The sequence below is a fragment of the Vanacampus margaritifer genome, chromosome 4 (genome assembly GCF_051991255.1).
Source record: "Vanacampus margaritifer isolate UIUO_Vmar chromosome 4, RoL_Vmar_1.0, whole genome shotgun sequence".
Classification (NCBI taxonomy): domain Eukaryota; kingdom Metazoa; phylum Chordata; class Actinopteri; order Syngnathiformes; family Syngnathidae; genus Vanacampus; species Vanacampus margaritifer.
The window spans coordinates 12,377,818-12,403,871 of record NC_135435.1 but is presented as its reverse complement, the minus strand read 5'-3'; the positions used below and the strand labels follow the sequence as shown (position 1 = coordinate 12,403,871).

General features: G+C 38.7%; 1 protein-coding gene across 5 annotated transcripts; it reads left to right on the top strand.

Annotated features, from left to right (window-relative positions):
- Positions 1-190: 190 nt before the first annotated feature.
- LOC144050909 (uncharacterized) lies at positions 191-26,054 on the top strand. 5 transcript variants are annotated; one of them, XM_077564594.1, is made up of 11 exons: positions 191-349; positions 6,208-6,567; positions 9,042-9,161; positions 14,165-14,221; positions 17,211-17,357; positions 17,450-17,617; positions 18,879-19,007; positions 19,310-19,652; positions 20,803-21,532; positions 23,461-23,493; positions 23,784-26,054. In XM_077564594.1, exons 1-10 carry the CDS (start codon positions 235-237, stop codon positions 23,491-23,493), a joined length of 2,202 nt encoding a protein of 733 aa, XP_077420720.1. In that variant the 5' UTR covers positions 191-234; the 3' UTR covers positions 23,784-26,054. The 5 variants fall into 5 exon arrangements, with proteins under 5 accessions (XP_077420720.1, XP_077420719.1, XP_077420721.1 ...); XM_077564593.1 differs by lacking the exon at positions 23,461-23,493; XM_077564597.1 differs by lacking the exon at positions 23,461-23,493 and having other exon boundaries at positions 207-349; positions 4,284-6,567.

Here is a 26,054-nt window from a genome sequence, read left to right as displayed (position 1 = left end):
GTAAAAAATGCTCATATGGCTTTTCGTATGTTGAACTGTAGTTCTTTTTCACTTTTATCCTGAAAAGAAACAAGTAACAGGAACCTCGCCAGTGTGCTCTTATTGTGAAAGTCTTTTCGGGAAAAGCGCGTTTTAATAGTTGGTTGACACCTTGTGTCCCGTTATCTGCCACTTACTACTCAGTGGCACCGACGTCCCAAGATTGTGTGAGTAGAACAACAAGTGACATCCAAGATGAAACGAAAGAGAATAGAGCGCAACATCCACTTGGATAGACTGAAATTCACTTACAACGTCTGGAGCATGTTTTTCATACCGAAGTGGTGGATCTTGATCGCTTGTTTGGCAGGTAGGTGGAAAGAATGAGCAGGTCCACACGGTTAAGTTCTCGTTATACGGTTCACTGCCTGATAGATGGATGCAGTAATTGGTTATAAAGACGAAATTTCAGCATTTGCTCAAATGAAATGTTGCCTCTTGACTCTGGTGATCATTTTCAAGTTGTCTGTGTGTGCAGTTGTGCACTATGCACGCAATTTGTATATGTGTCATTTTTTCAGAGCTCACTGATTCGAAAGTCAAGTGGAGCACCTTGAAAGAAGTTTATTTAAAACTAAACCAAGGGTGAATAATCCGAGTTAGTGGGGGAGGTTGTGGATTCAACGAGTTGACTGACTACAACCATGTTTATATGGTTCCCTCACTTTGGTGAGGAGGAAGAATTAAGTACTCTGTAGTAAAGTAGAAATAAAGGTACAGTATTCAACTCTTTTACTCAATAAAGGAAAGAAGGTACACAATTTCCAAATGTACTTGTGTACACTGTACAAAGGCAAAAAATAAATAAAAAGGGGGTTATTGATAACAACAAAAATACACTTTTCATGTACCTGTAGCCTATGTCTTTTTTCAGGTTATCTGGAGAATATTTGAACAGCAGAAGCTATTGGTTTATGTTGGCACGAGACACAATGCATTCACCTCCTCCTTGGGGCCAACATAAATCACACAATTCTCTTAAAAAGGAGAATGTCTTGCTTGCCCATATTTGGAAGTGGTTGCTTAGCATCCTACCAGGAAGTAGCTTGGAGGCTATTCCTACTGGATTTGGACGTGAAGTTGACCGTTTTTCATTTATCTTGTGTCCTATAGCTCGGAACACTGGGACACCACATTTGCTATTACTTTCTCAATTTTCTCCATGTCTTTTACTGTACACACTCATCTTTTTGTTTGGTTGTTTGCGCTCTGAAATGCCTTTGCCAAACAACCCCTGTCCTATTGGTTGCCCCTTCTATTGTTAAAGTGACACGCTACCAAATTGAAATTTTTCAATTTGAGGCTGGGTGCAGGAGGGTTTGTCCAGGTTTGTCAATGTTGAGCTGTGCACTGCCAAGTGCAGTGTGAAAAGAAGCAGAAAGTCCAGATGTAGGGAGTAAAAATAAAAAGCTATTTGTTACTTGTCATGCCTATCATCCTGCACCTACACAAACGTTTCTAGCTAAAATAATTAATGATTCAAGTCAAGACTACAACAAATTATGCCACGCCCTCAAAACATTCCTAGCCCCACTTCTAATATCGCAACAGGAACCCCCCACCCACCTCCTTCTTCTGCTTATATGTTCTCCCCAGGAGGGATTTTGTTCTAACAGAGTAATAAAGTGTGGGTTGCTCTAGTAGGTCCTTGATCCTAGAAGAATCAGTCCTCTTGTTTTTGTTGTACTTCCTACAAGTAAAGAGAAAGCTCTTCCAAGAGCATTTCTGTCAGTTGTTTGATCCAAAAACATTATTTAAATTCTAAAACACTAATAAGGTAGTTTAAGAAAAAATGGGGTGGGAGGGTTTGTACACAACTGTTGTCAGGGATCTTCTATTCTCATCATTCACAGCACAACAATGTAGTTTAGGGGTACCGTCAAGTCTTGTCACTGAGACGGTACCCTCCAAGGTACTTCTTTTGTACACTTGACTTTTACAGTCTGGGATCCCTGGACAAAGTACAAACTGTTGCCTTGGAGTCCAATTCAGTGGAATTTCTCAGAACCAATAGCATACATCAAGCTCTGATTTGTTTGGTCTGGGAAACAATTTCTCCCTTAGGGAATGGAAATAAAAATAATAATATTCAAGGGTTACTATCATAAAACTTCATTTCTGGTACCAGTATATATTTAAAAGAATACAAAAACTATAAATATTTTTTAAAAGTAATGTGTTCTTCATGGTCATACAAATACTTTAAAAATATTAGCGCATTTGACATACCATTCACATCAAATTTGACCTGTTTTGATCTTGATGTATGTTATAAAAAATAATTCAAAAAGTCATGATTTTATTTTATTTTTCAAAAAGTACCCAAAATACACAAAAGTAAAAATATATATCTATTTTTTTTCTGGCGCTAAAAGATTGTTTTCTGCCATGATCTTTGTTTTGTTGATTTGATTTTAGTTAGACATTAGTTAGACGTTAGATTAGATTTTAGTTGCCATGTTTCCTTGTGTCCCTTTCTGTCAAAGTCTCGTTAAGTTTGATTGTGCCCACCTGTGCTTGTCAACCTGGTACCTTGTGTCAATCATTTAGCTACCTCAGTCTTGTCCAGGTTTCTTACCGTTTAAGCCGTTCGTCCACATGACAGCGCGGTTTCGGAGCTTGAAACCGATCACTTTTGAACACGTCCATCTGGACACCATATGCAGGATACTCCTCCAGCGATGACGTAATGGTCGCAGCTCGATGACGACGCATTGTCGTAGATTGATGAGCTCATGTCATGTTGGGTCCCATGTGTTTGTTTGGAACTTTGATTCTGGTTTTTGGACTTGGTTGATTGGACATATTTGTTGATTCCATGTGCTTGTTTACTTTCCTCTTTGGCTCTTTTGAGATTAAATTTCCTTTTGAGTACCGGTGCAATCCTTCTTGGCCTCATTGCTTCCTTGCACTTGAGTCCTCAACCTCACACTTTGAAACGGTCTCAAGAACGGACTTTGTGTCCACCACATTTGTACAGGATCCCATTACGGATGTTAGATGACACTTTTTTTTTCTTTTTCTTTTTTTTTTTAGACATGTATTAGTACAAGTTGAGTAGTCGTTGATACCACTAATACTTTTGATATATAGAATTTCCACAAAACCCGAATGACAATTTTAAATGCCTATTTATCCTGAAAGAGGCTAATTATTTGTCCTCTTTTGCGTGTTCCAAAAACTTGAAGACAGATTTCTTGTAAGAAAAAACACCTTGCAAGGATGATTTATTAAACAGAGAATTCTCCGGTCACGGCAACAATTTACATCACGTAAAAGGTGGAATTTAAAAAGTGCCCATGTGCCCCCTCCCTTGGGAAAGGGGGCATTTAATAGTATCGAGTTTTGAAAGTAAAACGCCTCTTCTCCTCCCACTCTGAATGAGTAGAACAGATTGGTTCTCACACAATATGTTACATAATATTATTTTCGTACACAGACTGCACCTGTGTTCATTCTTTTTAGACAAAATATACTCTCAGGGTACTTTTCCCAAAACAGAATCTCACAAACAAATTGAACTGGATTTTAGAGTGGCCGTGAGCGATGGCGCAAACAGAGTGTGTGTTTGTGTTCTTGCAGAGCAGATTCTGTTCTCAAGAACAAAATGTGTGTGCGCAAACACTGAGAAGGAATTTTAGACCAAACAAGGTGTACCAGCTTAGGTTAAGGTCAAATTATACTGAGTTCAACACTATTTTACCTACTTCACATCTATAAAACATTTCAACATGGTTAATATATGAAATAAAGAATTAAAAATGTTAATAATGTCTAACAATCCCAATACAGCATTTTCCTTAAAATTGTATGAAAATGGCAATTTTCTATTATTTCCTCATCGTAAAACGGACATAATAGGACGGACGATACTGGTATCGTATTGCCATCGTGAGTACTAAAGCCTGATACCCACCCATCCCTAAGTTCTCATAGAAACATGCACCTGTTGGTTTTTGAAGGGTCATGGGGAATCTCGAAATAGTAAAAGAGTAAAAAAACTAAACAAAAAAAGCAATAGAATTATCAGACATAACAATGTAGAAATAGACACTATGAAGTTAGGACCAATGATAGTAATGCAGTGTGGTATGATGACGTAAATATGCTCAAGCGTAAATTAAGTTAACACAATGTGAGTGCACGGCAGTGGGAGTCGGGCGAGGGAGGTGTAAGTTAACCGTGCTGAAGCAACAACGTGCGCGCCCGAAAACACCTGATCCTTGGACCTCGTGTTTTCACAGATGTTAGTGGGTGTGGATGTGTGGGGGAGGCGTGTTTCTTTCACATGCTTCTCCTTGGGGTGAACGTTGCTCCCGACCTGCTGAGTTCAAGCTCCTGGGCATCATGTGACTCCAGCGCCTGCAGCTTCACAGTCTCCAAAACAAGAACAGGGTTCACCAAGTTACAGCTCAGCCTTGTTTTAGTTTTTTTTTATCACATTCTAACTGCATGTTGGTTAGAGTGCTTTTGTTTTGTCTTTCTCGTTTTTAGAGTAGACCCAGCTTCTCGTTATCTGCAATTGTCAATGGAACGCTAAAAGAAGATAGTAGAACTACATTGGGGGGAAACTGACACTACACTTCAAAAAAGACAGTAGAACATTTAAGAAAAAAATATAGTAAAATAAGAAAATTCTTACTTCAAATAACCAAAATGATCTGCCAACAGAACGAGAACATTTTACTTAAATGTACCTGTAAGATTTTGAAAAATAAGAAAATAATACTAGGCCCATATCAACCACTGCGGTCTTGAAAATAGTATTTTCAGACTAAAAACAAGTAATGTCGACTTTTTTCAAGCTGTAATAAATAGAACTATTTTCTTAAAATACATGAGTATTTTTATTTTATTTTTTTACCCTTGGACAACTTAGCCTGAGTGTCAAGCAGGGAGGTAATAGGTCCCATTTTCTTTGTCATGAACGAGCCAGGAATTGAACCCACAAACTTTAAGTTTGAGGGGAGGCACTCTACCACTAGACCACTTAGCTGGTACTGAACAAAATACTTGCATAATTTTCCATTTATCTTATTACTAGATTATGCAAAATCTTAAAATAAGACAACTCATGAAAGCCCAGTTCAGGGCCTTTGAAGTTGGTTAGTTGTCATCTTAAAATGTGGGAAATGCTTGTTTGAATCCTCACAGTACTTAAAACTGTCTGTTAACACTCAATGCCAAGACTGCTTGATCAAATAAGATAATTAAGTAATAAGTATCTTAAAATTAGCACAATCATCTTACTTAAGATTTTAGTTTTTGCAGTGTAGTTGAGAAATGTGTGCTACTAGTACTACTACTTAAAATTGTAGTTAGCATATAGCTATTCACTAGTAGCACTAATAGCGCACAGATGTGAACTTGTGCAAAGTTTTGCCCGACTAGTAACATGTAGTTGTCCTACTAGATTGCCAAATTTGCCGTACAAGTGTGCAAAAAGTAGTGGAGAGGATTTTTACTTTTGGCTCACTAGTAAGCAATTAAACCTTACAAATTTACTGAGCTGCACTAGTAATACCGCTAAGACCAACTATAGGCATGTTTCACATATTAGGAGCCTCCTCTTAGTGAGGTCAAAGAGTGTACAAGTACATGGACCGAAAAATATGTCAGAGTCGATTCAGTGCACCAGTAGGAAAAAGACACACTAGCAGAACTAGTGTGCACTAGTAGAATGACTGTCTTAGCCTACTACTAGCGTTTTTTTCCCCCACCTCTCTATGACATTTCTAGTAGAATAACGGTGGCATCCTTGAAGCAAATGTCACTAGTAAGACAAAACTATTTTGGGGTTCATAGGCTCCCGGAGGCTACTAGTGTGCGACACATACCAGCTAGTTAGGCCTAGTAGTGTTATTAGCGCTAGTTTACTAGTTAGGTTTTTGTGGTGGTGTGGTGAAATTCCATGCAGTAGTGGAAAAAAGCTTACTATTATCACTCTACTGGTGTACCTTAATCATTCAGATGATGAACTCTACTCACCCTAATCATTCTACTTATGACAAAAGAACATACTAGTAGTACATGGACAAATCCACACACTAGTAGGATATCAGTAATCACTCCAACGCCAAATTTCCAGTTGATCATTGAACGTGTTTTGACTGATACTGTGTTGTGTACACAAAAAAAAGTCAAGTCACTTGCTATTGTTCTCCGCAGGTTTCCTCCCGCAGCAGTGCTGCGGAATTCACGTGTTAGTAAGAGACGACAAGAAATACGCTGTGTTGTTCCAGTCGGTGGTGCTGCCGTGCCAGTTCAACAGCGTGTCCACCCAAACGCCGATCGTGCAGTGGGTCTACAAGTCGTACTGCCGGGACCGCACGCGGGATTCCTTCAGTTTTTCCGACAACCTGAGCGCAGGCGGACCGATGGGAGGGGGAGGTCACGAGAACGGGAAGAAAGCCAGCTACCTGGACTGCTCGGACAGCAGCCGCACGGTGCGAACGGTGGCCTCCGTTGCTGGGTCCTCCGTCACTCTGTCAGAGTACTACAAGAACAGAGACGTTTCCATCATCAACAGTAAGGACTAAGCACCACTCACATGTTTTCCCAAATTACACTCACATGGTGAACATTTTTTTTCAGTGGCTCGATTAAAACTTGCTGTTAAACTACTGTGCTGCACTTGTAACACTACTTGGCCGAAATAGTAGGTATGTGCAAAGTCAACTTTATTTATACTGCACCTTATCATGTAAAGAAATTCCCAATACAGGGATCAGCAACATTTCCTGTCAAAAGAGCCATTTTAGGCCAAATAAATAACCAAAAATCCGTCTGGAGCCGCAAAACTTTTGAACATTATGTGATGAAGGAAACGGTGTGTCACTCTAATGTACTGAGGGCTCACCAGCTAATTAGAGCTGCACCATAACGGATAAATATGCAGCATCCAATACTTTGACATTCATTTTCTTCTACCTTTTAGCTTCCGTTTTGTTTAGTTTTTAGGTTTTTTCTTTTTGTAATTTTTCATACAGTACTTCTTTTTTTCATATATTTTTTTACTTTCGGCCTTTCTGTCAAATTTCTGACAGTTTTGGCTATTGTATGGACATATTGCAGTAGTTTTCTACCTCTCGTCTTTGTTTTTGGACATCCACCCAGCCGTTTTCCTAACCCCTTAATCTTCGCATGGGTCGCAGGCATTTTTGGACATTTTACAGCTATTTTTCTTAATTTTTCCTCTGCATTTTTTATTAAATTTTTGGACATATTTGACAATTTTATGGTAATTTTCTGCGTTTCCTTTTTGGCATTTTATGGTCTGTTTTTGGAAATTTTTTATACAGTATTTTGTTCTATAAATTTTCATCTACCTTTTTGGACTGCCATTTTTGGAATATTTAAGTATTATGGGTTTAAAAAAAATCTAAATCATTATTTAAAGAATATTTGATCTAAATAAGAAAAATAAATTACATTTTTTTAGACATCCACATGGAGCCACAGGACAGGGACTAAAGAGCCACATGTTGCAGACCCCTGCACTAGTAGCTTTGCCTCGCAAGTGTGAAATAGTTGTCCTACTACTAGTTTGCCAAAGTTGTCCTACTAGTGCACAGGATTGTCGTAATGTTGTGGGAGCCAGTAGTGGAAAAAATATTAATTGTACGACAGTCATTCTACTAGTGAACCCGAGACTTCTCATAATGGAATTGTCATACTATTGTGGACAAAGAGCAAACTAGTACATGGACAATGCAGTGCACTAGTAGATTCTCAAATGGCTGTTTAGCATTGATTTGATATCGTTCATATTCAGCTTTACTTTGGCATACTAGTAGCACAATTATATCTTACTATTAATGTAAAAGTGTGCTTGAATTGTAAACATTATATTAAAAAAATAGTCCTAGAAGTGTACAAAAAAATTCCTACTAGAGTACAGAAATTCTATTCAGCAGTGGAAACAATGTTACTAATAAGACATAGTCGTTCTACTAGTGTTCCCTAGTTATTCTACTTGTGGAATAATAATACTATTGAGAACAAGAGAGCACTAGTACATGGACAATCCAGGGCACTAGTAGATTCTGAGATGGCTTTCCATAAATCTGTTTGTTCGATATCCTTGCTATCCAGCTCAAGCACCATGTTACCCGTATGGCACTAGTAAGACAATTCACACTGTGTCTCACTAGTAAAAAAAATTTTGACTACTGTATGACATTTCTAAATCCTGTACACTACTTGGACCACTACATGTCACTAGTGATGCAAAATTGTGACTGGTGCTACTAATAGTGCAAATTACATTATGAAATGCTACTACTTAACATCTAGCACTTTACCAGTTGTACCAGTAGTGCACAGTTTTGCCTTGCTAAAGATATGCAGTTGAAGTAAGACACAGATTCTGCTAGTGCGGATAAAGATGTGATAGTGATGCTGTGAATGGTGTTAAAGAAAAGAAATGACCGATCATTAGATTAGACATTTGCAGTGAATGACTGATGTTGAAGGGGAGATTGCCTCCAGTAAGCGGTGCACGTCTGGTCCGCTCCGCCTGCTTCCTTGGCAAACAGGAAAAGGAAATCAAGAATACAACCCCTTTCCTGACTGTTGTTTTTATGTCTGATCTCCTACAATAGAGGCAGCAGCCTTGTTTTGTCCTGTATGTGGATAGTTCTCTGGCCAAAAAAACACTAGACATGAGGCAGACTTATTTAAAGTTGTTGAACATTTATTCCATGTTCTTGATCTCCAGCTGAAGTTCTAGCATCACTTGTAGTACGAGTAGCATAAACTTGACTAGAAGACTAGAAAGATCATTCAGGGCACTCTAAGATTAGCTAGGACACTATAGTAGAACGACTGTGTCTTACCAGTAACATTGTTTTCACTAATAGATGACTTTTCTGCATACTAGTAGGACAACTTTGTAGTACTGTATACATGAACTGTAAACTGCATCAGGGTTTGCTTGATTATTTTTTATCACCGGCAGCTTGAAAAAAAATCATTTAATTTCTGCTATTTTTGTGTTGCAGAGGCAGACCTGCGCATCGCAGGGGTCCAGTGGGGGGACAGTGGCGTGTACACATGCAAAGTGGTTATAGCAGACGATGTGGTGGGACAGAATGAAGCCTCCGTGGAGCTGCTTGTTCTGGGTAAGGTGCTAATACTTTTGGAGAAGCAGCTTTAGTCCACCTAGAAATGAAGATGCCACTCTCGTATGGTTTGCTGCATCCATTGCCTCTTGTTGTCTTAAGCATCTCTTTATTAGAAATCCCACCACACGCTAATTGACCTCCAGTTTAAGTACAAGTATTCGCAAGCCTGCCCCAGCTTTTGTAAGGAACAAATGCAGGAGCTTACATTGACAGTGTTGCATAATGTGGCATTCAAAAGTGGTCCTATTCACCGCCAAGAGAACAATGGAACCTCATTAATAAGCTGCTTTATAACAAGCGGTGTGATTTCGCTGGAACTCATGGCCCGTTGTCATAGCAACTCACTCACTTATTTTGCTTTATTACATCAGAACTTGTTTGATTTTATTATTTTGCAGCCCTTTATATGAATCAGTCTAGTTAATAAGTTATTAATTTTTTTTTCATTGGTTTCAATTAGCCAAAATGGTCATAATCGAACCAAAAGGTACAATTGATAAAGCTAGAAAATGGATGCTACATCTCATGTCCACACATTCAGCCTCAATATGCTTAAAGCCTTCGATGACTGAAATGTATCGCACCAGGTCATTTCACTTTTCTATGCCTTGACAACGAGGCACTCTAAAGCTTCGGTCTGCATGCTGGCTGTCACGTCAGAATTTTATTTTTTTCCCCCTCTCTCTCCCACCTTCTCTCCATGATGCCTGTGCACTCATGGCCTACAACAAGGCACTCCAATGTGGACATGCCAGCCTAAAGTCCCAGTCTACACGCTGGCTGCCGTCTTTTTTTGCTCCCACTCTCTGACCTATTTCCGTGACGTGCGCGCACTCACGGCAGACAATGAGGCGCTCTAAAGCAGCATTGCAGCGTAATATTCAAAGCATAGCTAATTAGCTAACTGCACAAATCAATTGTGCTGGATAACCAATGATGCAAATGAAGGTGCTCAAGCACTTATAGTATATTAAGAGGGAGGGGCTAGTTTAACACAAAATTTTCACAACTTAGTACGGAACAATTCTCACTCTATGTATGTTTTGTTTCCAGCAATCATCTTTGAGCGTGTATCGTGTTTAGAAACATATCTTACTGTTACTGTTAAAGAATCTTTAACATTATCTCATGTGTGTAGTGTGTATGACTGCAGCATACAGTAGTTCTATTGTTGCTACTTTGTCGCACTATACAGTGACAGTGTACTCAATTTATGTGCAAGTCCAAGTGTTACTATAGCAACAGTTGAGAGGCTTGATCCTCTCACTCATTCTCAGTCCTTTTGTCTGCTCTGTCGGCACTTGAAGACTTATGTGTATGTACAAAAACACACATCAGCACCTCACTGGTATTTAGTAAAAAAAAAAAAAAACGTTATTTGAATAATGGCGCTTGTTGAGTTGGGCCACACAAGAAATCTGCGAGCTAAAATGTATCTCCTTGTCTCAGTGTCGCGGACAGGGCATGTGAGGCGCTTCTGTTCCCATAACAACTGTTAGGGCCTCTGAGAGTTGTTTAGAGGTTTCTTTGTTTTATGAGCAAATGGCTTCAAGTGGCAATAATATGGGGATTATTTTTAATGAAACAGACGGGGGTAGTGGTCAGAATAGTGTACTACAATCGATGAAGGGTGACATCATGTCTCGCAGCTAATGGTGATCGCTGTAAAACTGTGCGTAATAATGGAAATCAAATTAGTCTACGTGTGTCCAAAAATGGTGTGTAAAACAACAACTGCTAATTTAGTCTAGTATGTTGGATTTTGTGCAAATGTTAACAAATCCAAAAACACCAAATGGATGAAGGAACTGCATGAAAAGAGAATACAGCGGAGACCCGTTATTCACGGGGAAAAGTGACTGAGCCAGCCCGTAAATAGTAAAAAGCTACACATAATTGACAGCCAATATACAAACCCAATTCCAAAAAAGTTGGGACACTATACAAATTATAAATAAAAGATGAATGCAATTATGTGGAAGTGCCAAATTTCAATATTTTGTTCAGAATAGAACAGAGATAACAGGTCAAAAGTTTAAACTGAAAAAATGTATCATTTTAGGGGGTAAATATGTTGATTGTAAATTTCAGGATGTCAACAAATCTCCAAAAAGTTGGGACAGGTAACAATAAGAGGCTGGAAAAGTCAATTGCACTTATAAAAAAAAAACACTAATGAGGTCCATTGAGCTTCTCGGCGTGGCAGTGTCTCTCAAAAGCGAAGATGGGTAGAGAATCACCAATTCCTCCAATGTTGCGCAGAAAGATAGTGGAGAAATATCAGAAAGGTGTTTACCAGCGAAAAATGGCAAAAAGGTTGAAGTAATCATCATCTACAGTGTATAACATCATCCAAAGATTCTGAGAATCTGGAACAATCTCTGTGTGTAAGGGTCAAGGGCGAAAAGCCATACTGGATGGAAATCATCTTCAGAGAAGATCTTGCATTTCTCAACACGATGATGCCTGCATCTGTGATGGTATAGGGTTGCATGAGTGCGTGTGGCATGGGCAGCTTCCACATCTGGAAAGGCATCGTCAATGCAGAAAGGTTTATTCAGATTGGAGAACAACAAATGCTCCCATCCAGGCATCATCACTTTCAGAGAAGATCTTGCATTTCTCAACCCGATGATGCCAGGCCACATGCAGCACCGATTACAACATCATGGCTGTGTTGGAAAAGGTTGCGGGTATTGAAATGGTCAGCCTGCAGTCCGCTTCTTTCACTTCTAGAGCACATTTGGCGCATCATAAAGGGGAAGGTGCAACGAAGAAAGCCCAAGACTGTTGAACAGTTAGAGCGACGCGTGTTAGACAAGAATGGGACAGCATTCCTATTTGTAAACACGAGAAACTTGTCTCCTCGATTCCCCAGACGTTTGCAGACTGTTGTAAGAAGAAGAGGGGATGCCTCACAGTGGTGAAAATGGCCCAACTTTTTTGAGATTTGTTGACACCATGGAATTTAAAATCAACATAGTTTTCCCTTAAAATGATACATTTTCTCAGTTTAAACTTTCGACCTGTTCTCTATGTTCTATTCTGAACAACATATTGAAATTTGGCACTTCCACATAATTGCATTCAGTTTTTATTCACAATTTGTATAGTGTCCCAACTTTTTGTGAATTGGGTTTGTAATTGCATAGAGATTTTATTTTATTCAGTAATTTATTATTGCCAGTATAATCTGTCCAGGGCCTTCAGAATCATTCGTTCTGGCTCAAGTAGCGTAAACAAATTGTACAAATACCACCTGCTTCGCTTCTGCAAGCAGCATATTTGAAACGATATAAAGCTGAGTCATCTGACACCTGATAACCGAGGCAGCAGTTCTACTGGAATTCCACACAAGCAGATTGGTGTCAGAAAAGCAAACCTAAGGTATTGTTAGAAGACTATCTTTGTCTTCCGCGTGTCCGTTGTTGTTCGGGTAGAGAGAATCCTGATTTTCTGAATACAGACTGGAGATCTTTGAACGGGCCCTTCGAAGGATTTATTTTACAGAATCTTCTGGACACAAGCAAGTTTACAGACAAATGGCTGCAGTTCCTCTCGCTAGTGTGTCTTTTCAGCGGACTCACAGCATTCTTATACTATCTTGAAGAGCAGTATCATAAAACCCCCAAATCCTTCAGGCCCCGAACCGTTTTTTGTCTGTTCCCAAAGCCAGAAAAAGAGCACTTAAGCATCCCTGAAAGATGCCTACTGAGGTGTGGCCACTGTCAGCTGGGACCAAGCTAAGCATCAGGACTACACATGCAGTATTGTTTATCACTTTAGCTTTGTAGCTTTGTCACTTTCCTTCTGCTTCGACTGCTCACAAGAGCACGCTGGTATGATCACCTTTCACGATTCATTTGTATATAAAATACTTCCAAAGAGTTTGAAGACGGTCAAATTGAGTTCACCTGTAAAGGATAAAATTAGCTATACCGTAACCCTTATAGTGTCATTGTGAAATTTCACCCAAAAAGCAAATATCCCTATTCCCTAACTTTCTGCGAGCAGCGCAATTGAAAGAATTACCGGTATAGCAATATCGCAAAATTCTAAAGTGACTAATAAGAAGACTTCAGAGATTCATCCTGAATTGATAAACGGAACGCTCCAGCCAAGGCCGCCAAGTTTCGGAATGTTTTCACGCAGCCTGTTTGTAAGATGACTGCCACCTATCATATTTCAACTCTGCATGTCATATCCACTGCAGCTGTCATCACTGAAGTTATTTTCACAAATCAAACGATTACTCTGTTTTGATTTCATCCATTTTGAAACGAGACTGGAATGGTGCATGCTGATGCTCTTTTACTGACTATCTGATGCACTCACATTCTTGATCTGTGTCTGTACACTCCAGCCACTTTATTTACACCTGTACAATCTGATGCGATCCAATGCATAAGCTAATAAATGTTTTAGTGGTCATTTTTATGAAAGTAATGAAACCAAGAACACATTAAATTTCAGAGCTGATTTGAACAGAAGTGGTGGTAATTAGAGATTTTATTCACGTTTCGTCATTCTTATTTTTATTTTTTTTACTCATTGCCATTTTAGTCAGTGAAGTAGTTAATCTACGGTAAAATAATTCACTAGTGTTTATAAGCAAAATAAAAAGTCTATCATTTGTATACATACCGTATATACGTTGTAAAATACAGAAACACATTTGACAGTTAATACAAGATAAAACACAAACAGATTAAAGTGGAATAAGACCAATTCTAACCTTACAAAACAACAACAACAAATCAAAACAATCTAAGTTAACATTCTTAATTTGCCGGTTTTACAGTATATTGGATGCCAAGAGCTTGTACAGGTATACCTAATAAAGTGGCCAGTGATTGTGTTCAAGTGCTTGTATTTCTTATATTTCTCATTGTCCGAATGCATGCTGCTGCACCAATAACCTCCTTCAACGCAGGATTCTTTGGTTACATCCACCTCATTCCCTCTCCTCTCCTCTTCACCTGTGCTCTGTCTCTCACCAGGTTTCTCAGGCCTGCCTGGAGATCTGCTTCCTGACTTTGAATTGAAGATTATGCCAGGTAGGGGCATAATGAACCCCCAACCCTCACCCTCATCTGCTTCCTTTCGCTCTTACTAACACTAACTGTGTGCTAACTGTATAATCTATGCTTTATTCAGCCAATAACTGGTTTGGTAGACATGTGTCATCAATTGCTTGCATTGACATTTATTTTGTAATGACAGGTCATATTCAGTTTAGGGCTGTCACTATCCATTATTTTTAGATTTGATTGTTGTACTGATTACAATGGTATACAATAACCTGATAACATTTGATTTTGCACTAAAATGTATTTAAAAAAAATCCTGATTACTGTTGCTGTTAATGAGGTATTAGTCAGTGATTAAAAACAAAACTAAACTGTTAAACAACAAATAATTCAGCAATATCACACAAGAGCGAATGATGACGTACTGACCAATCTTTTTTGAAACGGATTTATTTACTGGTTCGATCAATGTTTTTCAAAGTAAAAGCTGATGTTTTTCAAATGTCTTATTTTGATTAAACATAAACGATAATCAGTCTGCTTTCATGAAAGATTACAGACTTTTGAACATTAAGGCGCCTTAATTTTCTGTGTTTGTATGAGTGTGTTTTGTTTTGTTTTCTTCACTGGTATGTATGTATGAATGTGGATGGGTGAATGTGAGCCTCTGTTAAGCCCTTTGGCCACTATGATGTTGTGACTAAACCGCAATATAAGTACACTGACTCATTTGGTTTTTTTGTTTTGCATTTACAATACATATTTTTATAGTTCGGTTCTATTTAAGTTTTAGGCGTAATAAATTTGCATTTAATCTTTAACTGTTTTTAAAAAGTTATGGGCATACATTTTTATGTAAGTTTGGAGCCTATCCCAGCTGGCTTCGGGCAGAAGGCGGGGTACACCCTGAACTGGTTGCCAGTCAATTGCAGGGCACACAGAGACGAACAATCATACTCACAATCACACCTATGGACAATTTTGGAGTGTTCAATTAACCTGCCATGCATGTCTTTGGAATGTGGGAGGAAACCGGAGTACCCGGAGAAAACCCACGCAAGCACGGGGAGAACATGCAAACTCCACCCAGGAAGGCCGAAGCCCGGACTCGATCTCACGTCCTCTGCACTGGGAGGCGGACGTGCTAATCAGCCAGCCACCGTGCCGGCCTAGTTGAATCATTTAAGTACTTTTTTTTTTTGTATGTAAGCACAGTGTTAATGTTCAGTCTGTGCATAATGTTCAATTTACGTTTCACTTTGGCTGCCAGTAGTCCTATACTGTACTGTATGTTAGTTTGTATGATGGAGACACTTGGAGAGCTAAGTATTGTTTGAGGTGGTACTTTGTGTAAAATATTTGAGAAACGGTCATTAAAACTATAAGTAAACAGTTGATGACTTTAGTCAAAGTGGAGAACTTATTCAAAGCTCTTTAAGATCCACTTTTGGCTTTTGGTGCCCAGCTCCCATGCAAAACAGCTGTTATGCTTTTTCAAGTTCTATTTATGTTTGTGGCTTGCTTGCTATCTCATTGTCTAAAACGCCCCAGGACAAACAGTCATCTAAAAGGAGGGACTTTTGTCTACGTGATATTCCGTTCTCCTTCCATATTTAATCATCACATAGTGTGCTGTTTGTGGAGCAATTGTATAGATGCGTCTGACAACATGATAAGGAGTTACTGGGCCACACAGAATGCTTACTGGAAGCTTATCTTTGGAGTGGATGTGTGTGGTAATGTTTGTTAATGAGATCCCATTACAAACGGATTTGTTGAAACAGCAGCGGGAACTGTTCCTTTCCTTCCTGTAGCTAAATCAGGTTTCCTCTCTGTGTATTTGTGTGTTTAAAGAGATATTGTTGCCCTTGATTTCACATAGTTAGAATGTCCTTATCAGCCTCGTCCTTCCCTTTCTGTCTCCACTCCAGAGATGTTGTGGAGTTTATTTGCTTGCGGAATGAAGGTGTAATCATCAGCACTCAATACTCCCAAGCATTTTTTTGTATCAAAATATCTTTTTTTGGGCGGTTTTCAACTGTCTGTTTATCAGAATAACATAATTTGCTCTATTTTCAGCGTAAAAACTGCCGCATCTTGATTTTCGTACCGGGCCAAGTCCAGTTTAGTCTATTTTGGGAATCTGGCAGACAGAGGGCATTTTGTTTTTTGTGCATCTGACAATTTGGTGACAGAAAGTAAACAAGACTTTAGACCAGGTGAAAAAGGTCTAAGTGGTGGCACAGGTGGTGTAACGTGATATTGGTGAATTTGTTTAACTCATTCACTGCCAGAAATTTATATATATATAAAAAAAAAGATTATTAAAAATTTGGGGCAAGAGGCGATTATTTTTTAAAATTGTAATTAATCGCATGACTTCACTAGTTAACTTGCGACAAATTTCATATCTGTTCTAAATGTACAACAACAAAAATTCTAGGTTTTCATACTCTTGTTAACAAAAGTGGGAAAAAATGTTAAATAGAAATAGTTTAAATGAATTTTTTGACGTTTATAACCGTCAATGGCAGTAAATGAGTTAAGGTGCAGGCAGACAGATTCTGCGCTCTGCTGATAGGTGTGGTGGTGGATGTCATTGTATTCATTCATAAATATTCATAAATATATCTTTATAGAAATCAATTTATTAAATGCATCATTATGATCATCATCTTTATTATATTTATTAACCCCCCCCAGGCCCGTGGCACAGCTGTCTTAATACAAAAATGAGTGGTGTAAAACATTACACCTTCCTTCTTCTCTGATATATCCATTTGTTAATGTCAGACAGGCTATGAATATATTTTGTTATTCATGATTTGGTATAGACAATTATTATGAGGATATTGAATAGACCCAGCACATACGATGTGTACATGGAAAAAGAACAGTATGTAAGGGTTGATGAAACTAAAAGGTCTCAATCAAATGCCAAATATTGTACACCTCTTATTGGAACGTTCTTGTGTGTGTCCGTGCTTATTTCTTTGTTGATTGTCTGCTCTTCCAGAATGGGTGTTTGTGGCAGCCGTGGCACTGGGCAGCGTCTTGTTCCTTCTGTTGGTTGGCGTGTGCTGGTGTCAGTGTTGTCCTCACTCTTGCTGCTGCTACGTGAGCTGCTGCTGCTGCCCGGACACGTGCTGCTGCCCCAAGCATTGTGAGTGAAACGTGAAACACAAATCTGAAAATTTCACATGTGCCTCACAACAATTTAGACTAAGTACCACTTTATATTCTTTTTTATTGTAGTGTACGAGGCAGGTAAAGGAATAAAGACGGGAAGCTCCACCCTGCAGACACCTGTGTACCCGCCATACTTTGTTTCTGGCGTCCCAGCAATGGTGCCTATTGCACCCCCTTCGCTGGTGGAAAAGCTGTCATCTGTTCCTCCTTCAGATGGTAGTCTACACACAGTAGGTCAGTCATTCTCACTTCTAATAACAGAGTATTAGAAAAATTGGGGTGTCAAAGTGTGTTCATTTTGAGTTAATTAAAATTTCCCATAACTCCACTAGTTTTAAACGTGCGATTAATGACCGCCCCTTACTTGGAAAGCCTGAACTGGAGGAATTCACGTCAAAATTTTGCAGTGATGAATTTAATAATAATGTATAGATTTGTGGAGACTGGGGTCAAGTTGTATTTTACAATTTTACAAATGTGCAGAATTTCACTGAGCTGTCACCATCATCTTACAAAAGCAATTATGCCATCTAGTGGCAGAAAATGACTTCAATACAAATCAATATTACACGCTTTTTACAGTACAGTACGTCTTTTTAATTTTAACTCAATTTTCATGAATTATTATAAAATTACTGCAGCTTTGACTAAAAGATGCAGCGATATTTAACATATTTTTCCTCTTTTATGTTAGCAAGAGTATGTAAACATTTTATTATACATTTTATTGTACATTTAGAACAGATAAAATTTGCAATTAATCGTGAGTTAACTATTGAAGTCATGCGGTTAATTAAAATTATCGCCTGGCGACCCTACAAAAAATAAAAATAAAAATTGGGATATTGAAGTTTCAGGCCTAACCTAAGAATTTAATTTGATCTTGAATATTTGAGTTTAAATATTTAGATATGGTCAATTTAAAGAGTAAGTCAACCGTAAACATTTTTTTACAATAATGTTATATGTGACCTCACTAGTCCAAACATGACATTCTGATTAATATTACATTTGTAGAATATGACTTACAGCAAAATCCAGCCGTTTTTATCAATCTCAGGGGGCGGCCATTTTGCCACTTGCTGTCGACTGAAGATGACATCACAGTTGCTCAGGGCTCAGACAGCGACCAATCATGTTTTCTGAAGCTGATCTGTGATTGGTTGTTACCTGAGCCCTGAGTAACTGTGATGTCATTTTCACTCAAACACAAGTGGCAAATGGTCGCCTTCTGTTTTTGATAAAAACTGCTGGATTTTGCGCAATTTTAGCCAGAATGCAGTATTTAGACTAATGGGGAGTTATTGTCAATAATTTTTGGCTTGGTTGACTTCCGCTTCAAGTTCAAAGCCCAATATCCCTACCTTCTTCTATGTCATTCTAATTCGACCACAGCAATAGTAATAAAGAAAAGAAAAGCATCATTCATACAGTTAGTGTTTCATACCAAGAAAAACAATCAAAAGTGCTGATGGGGTCCAGTGTTTATGTCCAGTTCCGATGCATGCAGTAGGAGCTCCCTACCGCTTGCCCTCACCTCAGGACCAGGACTCTCTCAGGGTTCTGCACTATGTAGAGAACCAACTGGCTCACTTCAACCCCACCAGGTCCGCCAGTCACCAGTGTAAGCTTCAGAAACCCGTCCATGTGCAATCAAGAGATTCTTTAGCATGCTCATGTAATCCTCGGACACCGCATGCTAGGATGCTCATCTTATTGTTGCTTATTAGGTTTGTCTTTGCATGATTCTCTGGATTCAACAATTCTGCCTTTCTGGTAGTTCTGATATCCAAACTTGCATGTCTTTTCTCTCATCAAACATGTATAAGCTCTCACATTTTCCTCTCTGTTTTCATCCATACAATTTAATCTAATACTAAATTGTGATTTTATAGTCATGCTAATTAATCCATCCATTCCTTCCAGCATGTGGCGTGTCCGAGCTGAGTTCCCTCCATGAGGGAGAAAACGCTTTTCGCCAAACTTTCCGGAAGGTCCAGACGAAAGCGCTTCCGCCCATCCCGGATGACGATCCTCAACCTGAACCCAGACGATACAGAGACAACCGCAGCCCAGAGCCACAGCGGTTGCGTGACAACCCCCCTTCATCGCCCCAGCGTTATCGCGGGGACCCTGAGCCAGAGCCCCGTCCATGTGCAGAGGTCTCCATCCTGCCACGCCGCTACAGTGATGATCCTCCTCCCCAGCCTCACAGGCACATACGTGATGCTCGGCAACAGAACCACAGTGAGGAGAATCGCCATAACAGGTACGGCTAAGCAAACCTGCATCTTATACAATACAGATTATCTCTGAGTGATTGATTCACACACAAAAAGATTTGTAATTACCTTTAGATGCCACTAGATGGCGGCAAAGCCCTTCTTTCCTATTAGACAACACTACGGCCTGACTAAATGAAGTTCCTCCTGTCCCTTCAACATACAGTAGTGCGCTGAAATGAGTGCTGTCAAAGTTTAATAAACATAACTACATGCATTATAGTAAAGCATTTAAGTAAATGTGTGTGTATGACATTCTGAATATTTTGGGGTGATTTTTTTCCATTTTAAATTATGCAAGTAATGAACTGATTAGAAAAAGAGGTGGATGAGCGTGTGCAGTGGATCGAAAAATGTTGAAGATGTCCTCATAACATTAAACACATCTCTTCAAATTTAGCAGGCAAAAAATGGCCATAAAAAAGCCTTTTTAATTAAGCGATTAATCGTGATTTATCAAGATTTGATTAATGTGATTTAAAAATGTTATCGTTTACAGCACTAGTTGTAATACAAGTTTGATTTGTTCCATGACAATGTTCGTAACTCAAAACTAGGGATGGGCGAGTACTGTTGCGAGGTATCGTTATCGTTGTCGATACAATCCTATTTCACGGTATTGGTACTCGCAACGGTGTGGCCATTTTACAATCAGGAATTAGACAGATAGAAAATTGCCATTAAATTCATGCAATTTTAAGGAAAATGCTAAATTGGGATCAATAGGTTTTTATTGAAATGATCTGTCATTGTTTTTTGGGAGGGATTTTTATGTACTACACAAAAAAGAGCATTGTTGAACCAACTTAAGTTTAAAAAGAGAAATGTTGACCAACTTAATTGAATTGCTTCAATTAATTGAATGAAGTTAATCCAAGTTAATATATAAAGCTTATTTAATTATGAGGACATTAAGTTTAATCACCTAAATTCATTAAACTTAATATATTCACTTGGATTAACTTAATTCAATCGTGTGTTACCACTTGAAGCAAATCAATTAAGTTGGTCAGCAATTCTGTTTGAGTGCAGTGGTATCGGTATTTGGTATCTGTGTCATAGATTCCCCAAAGATATACCTACACTGTCCTCACCTTCTTTTTCAGTTCTGCTTTGACATGTTCTTGTATTTTACAGGTGGAACCCTCGATCGGAGCATCTGGAAAGAAAGTCTTATCGAACTGCGGGACGGACCGGCTCGCTGGATGAGCTGGAAGAGTTCGCTGAGACATACAAGCAAAGAGGACGCAGACAAGCAGAAAGAAGAGATGATGAAGACGACGAACCAGAGCTTCGGGAGTTCAGTAGATGTCCTTCGTACCGGCACGGTCCACCGCAGCACCACTACGACGATCGCAATGAGCTCGGAGACTGCAGTGACCTCGAGGAGCGACCCAGAAGAAAAAAGAAAAATGGACATAACATAAGTCCACTTCCATCCCCTAAAAAGAGGCGGGGCACCTGGGGCAATGGGCGGGACGTCTCACCCCCTCCCCACGTGAGTCCACCATCAACTTCTTCTCAAGAGAAAGACTATGACAGCGCATTCCTGAACAGCCTGCTGGAGCGTAAAGCTAAGCTACGAGGAGTCAACCACGGGAAGAGCGGCGCCAGGGGAGAGGACGATTCAGACACACCCTCAAAGGGAAGCTCGAAAAAGAGCAGCGGGGAGTCCGGCCGGCACTGCAGCAGGTCACCTAGCAACAGACTTGAAGACGATTCACTGGCCCCTTACTCGGATACAGAGCGAAACAGGAGTGACAGGCCGTCTCCGCGGCCACTCCCAGCATGCACTCGCTCTCCGCAACCTCCTGCTCCTTCCCCGCTCAGTCGGCGAGGGGAGACCAGAGACAAGACTCGGAAAGTGGTGAGTTATATTTGGTTGGGACGGGTGCTGATCAGGAGACACAGAGAGGTTCCACATTCCAGATCTACCATTTTATAGAGAGAGCGTAATTACACATTTTCCCAAAATTATTTTAATCCACCCGCACACTTGAAACAAATGTAAAATTATTCAAACATACTTTTTAAAGTATTCACAAGGACCTATTTCCACTCTCTCATCAAGAAAGACACGCTCACTTGCACAGGTTCCAAATAAGAAGCAAAGTGTATTTGCGTGAGCAGTTCGTCACTCCCAGTTAAGTTAACTGTAAAATTGACACATAAAATAAAATGAGAATTGAACTTTGTATATTTAAACCATCTAATTTCAGCGAATGGCAGCAGTGATAATTTTAACACCCAAAAATGTTCTACATATTTTTCGTCCCGAAAAGAAAAAATTCAGACAAAAATTAGACTAAAACTGCACCTGTAAGATTAATCTCAAGCAATTATGCACTTTTTTTTTTATTCAGGTGAAAACTAAGTTCATGTTATTGTCAGTTCAACATGTTTCATTAAAACAATTAATAAAGACACCTTTGTATTAAATGTGTCTTGCATGTTAAACTACAGTTACAAATAGGTGTGTTATAATTTTCTGTATAAAAGTTTAAATGTATGCTGAAGGAAAATATCTATTAAACTGTCAATTTAGTCGACTAAAATTGCTCTTTATTTTCGTCAACTAAAATTGGATTTAAACTAAAATACAATCAGATGACTGAATTATGACTAAAACTTTAATTATTTTTTGTCAAAACACTATAACTAAAACTAAATAAAAATCAATTGTCCAAATTAACACTGAATGGGAGTCTACTAGCTTAATGCTGCATAAAATGCCGCAGAAAGGCTAATGGAATTAGCGTATTTATTACAGTGATTGAAAACTTTCAAAAAACTGCTACTTTAACACGCACAGACGAGCAACGCAAACAAACATCATACAACCGGCATATCATATATAGTCTTTCTGTTTTATTTGAACAATGATTTTTACTGGAGATTAATTGGGGACCTTCTCTGCTTCTTCTTCCTGCTGTTAATTCCTTGCTGCAAGTCTTCCAGTATACCTGCCCACAAGAGTTACGGCACAAGATGGTATTACACTGAAGGCACATGACTCTAAATTCGGACTTGCATGACACTTTAAAAACACAAAAAACGTTGCTTGAAGGGTAATCCAACCCAAAAAAAATATTTTTAAATATGTTCCATGTGCCCTCACTAGTCTAATCACAACATTCTGATTAATGGTAAATTAAATACAATTAAATTAAAGAAAAATCCAACTGTATAAATCCATCTCAGGGGGTGGCCATTTTGCCACTTGGTGTCGGGTGAAAATGACATCACAGTTGCTCAGGGTTCAGGTAACGACCAATCACAGCTCAGTTTGCAAACATCTCAAACTCAAAAAATAGGTGAGCCGTGATTGGTTCTGAGCCCTGAGCAACTGTGATGTCATCTTCAATTGACAGCATGTAGCAAAATGGCCGCCCGCTGAAATGGACAAAATGGTGGATATTCCTGCTTTAGACAAGGCGTTTAGATTAGTGAAGGTGCATAAAACATATATTATTGTAAAGAAGATTTTTCGGTTGGCTTCCCCTTTAAAAATCTGTGAGTTAGCGGCAGGGATGACTGCGATATAGTTTTCATTTACTGCAAATAATGTGTCTTTGTTCATCTATTCTATGCCAATGGCATGTAGTGACATGCATAGTAATGAAATACTCTTCCATTACGCGAGGTAGGTAGATTCATTTGAGATAAACCTGTGTACCCACTTGTGACGTTTTTGTTTGGTGGCATACCGTGAGAGTTTTCCTCATATAAAATATGTGTCTTGACACAGTAAAGGTCGGGAACCACTGCTCTATATTAAACTGTTTACCTTTACAGGTCAGGTTCGCGTGCGACCCGAATGAAAACTAGGTAGATTTTTCTGCTCTGCATCCAGTCCCTCCACCCTCACTAACATCCCCCCCTTAAAGTATTTGGCGAAACTCTCTTCAACATCAAAAGTCCTTCTCAAAATGTAATGCGGTATTTACCAGAGTTGGCTTCCACTTTAGTGTGTTTGAATCGTAATGACAGAAGTTGAAGTACAGTTTGTCCTAAGTTCCCCTTCACCACTATAACTCCGTGTGGCCTAACCAGGGAATCACGCCTCTATTCATCCACACATTGCCACGTAAACTCACTTGTACTGTTTTCATCCTCAGCAGGCAACTCTTCTCAGCCGGGACTCCCTCATCGTGTGATTGGCTGAAAGATCCTCAGCGCTTGGAAGGGGCAGACCATGTGATTCAATGGGAGCTGCAGTACGTATGTGAGAGCTGATAAAAGACTCACTGTAACTGGTACACTTGAATGGAGACATAGATGACATGCAGATTGACTAAACTGCTGATGTCATCGGTGCTTCGTTTGAGTCACCACTTGCCAAATGTACGTCTCAGCTGGACTAATGTGGGCTTGGTGTGTGACCTGGAAAGTCCCTCCTGACAGGACCACCCCACTGACCTTCCTTCTTTTAAAGGCGGATGGAAACGAATAAAAGTAGCTTTATGCCTCCGGCACAATGAGCACATTCATTTCTGTTTGATGAGACAAATACATTAAAAAGAGTGGAGAGTACGTATGAGTTGATAACAGTATGGTAACTATCATTAACAAAGTTTAAAAACATTTTGAGTTGAAACATATAGTAGGTTACACAATAAAAATAAAAAAAAGCTTTCATGTACAGCAGACTGTGCTCTACTGCAAATAACAAAAGAACCTCAAGTATTTAACGACCACACAAAAAGGTTTGCAATTTCCGATAACTGCCACAAGAATGCAGCAAAGCATGACTATGGCCTCATGCCAACTTAGTTCTTTGGCGTCAATTAGTGTAGTATATCTGTGCCATCTAAGTTTAAATTTGAATTACTAGTAATGATTTTTTATTTTTTTACCATCAAACGGACATTTTCAACCATCGGAAAGAGATTTAAGAGATTGAAAAAAGAGTTTAAAAATTCAACCAATTCAACCTCTTAAATTCAAATTCAAACTCAGATGGCAAAAAAATACCACAAGGTCAAACTGTTTTTGTTTGTTTGTTTGTTTTTTAACAATCATGGGGGGAAACGTAAGTGTTAGAAATTCAAACTCAAATTGTGCAAAAATAACACTAGTTGACTTTATTTTAATGGTACAAATAATTCAGTGTCAGATCTTGTGGTATTTTTCTACCATTTGAGTTCATACATAAAATAATTTGAATTTTAATAATAATAATAATGCATCGAATTTATATAGCGCTTTTCTAGACACTCAAATACGCTTTACAATGGAATGGATGCATTATTCATGCACTCACACATTCACACTGTGGTGGCGGTAAGCTACTTAAGTAGCCACAGCTGCCCCCGCGGGGCAGGCTGACGGAAGCGTGGCTGCCAGTGAGCGCCAATTTTACACTTTTTTTTTTTTTTTTTTACACAGATTTGTTAAAACATCAGTTCAAAATTTGATGGTGAAAAAATATCAAATTCTAACTCATACGGCACAAAAATACAAGATGCAACTATTGATTTTAAAACATACAAAAAAATTCATTGTTAGAAGTTCAAACTCAAATGGCATACAGCAATTAGATGTATTTTCAACAAATAACAGAGGATGTTATTTGAATTTTTTTTCGATGAATCAGTATCACCAAATATGGAAATCAATTAAAGTTCATTTAACCTTAACACAATAGATAGAGTTCAAATAACAATGCCTAATAATGTGTGACCTTCACCCCAAGCCGCTATTGGATTTCTTTATTTTAAAGCTACCACACTCGACACAAAACAGTAGCTCAACCAGCAAACACAAACTAGTTGACCAATCACATCAGTTTGTTGTCCATCCAAAGGCATGCAAGGTTATGGCAACACGGGGAAAGTCTGCACTGTCTGTTAAGAGATTCGCATGCATCAACGTGAATCTAAAAATGTTTGGACTTTGGACTATACGAATACGCTGACTGTTTTCCTGACCAAATTTAATTCACCGGTTAGTACCAGTATGTACATTGCAATTCATTTGTTGAAGTCCCTATTAACTCATTCACTGCCATAGACGTAAAAAATAATTTGAACTATTTCTATTAGTTTCACATTTTTTCCACTTTAGTTAACAAGAGTATGATAACCTAGATTTTTTTTATTGTACATTTAGAACAGATACAAAATTTGTGATTAATCGGGAGTTAAGTAGTGAAGTCATGTGATTAATAACAATTTTAAAAAATTAATCGCCTGATGCCCCTTATTAAAAAAAATTATTATTCAAAATGAAGGGCGTCAGATGATTACAATTTTAATAATACAAATAGTTAAAATTATTTTTTGACATCTATAGCCGTCAATGGCAGTGAATGAGTTAATAAAACAGTAACATGTATTGACTCTGTGTAAGTGAAGCTTCATTCCCAATTAAAAGCTGTGCAAATGGGA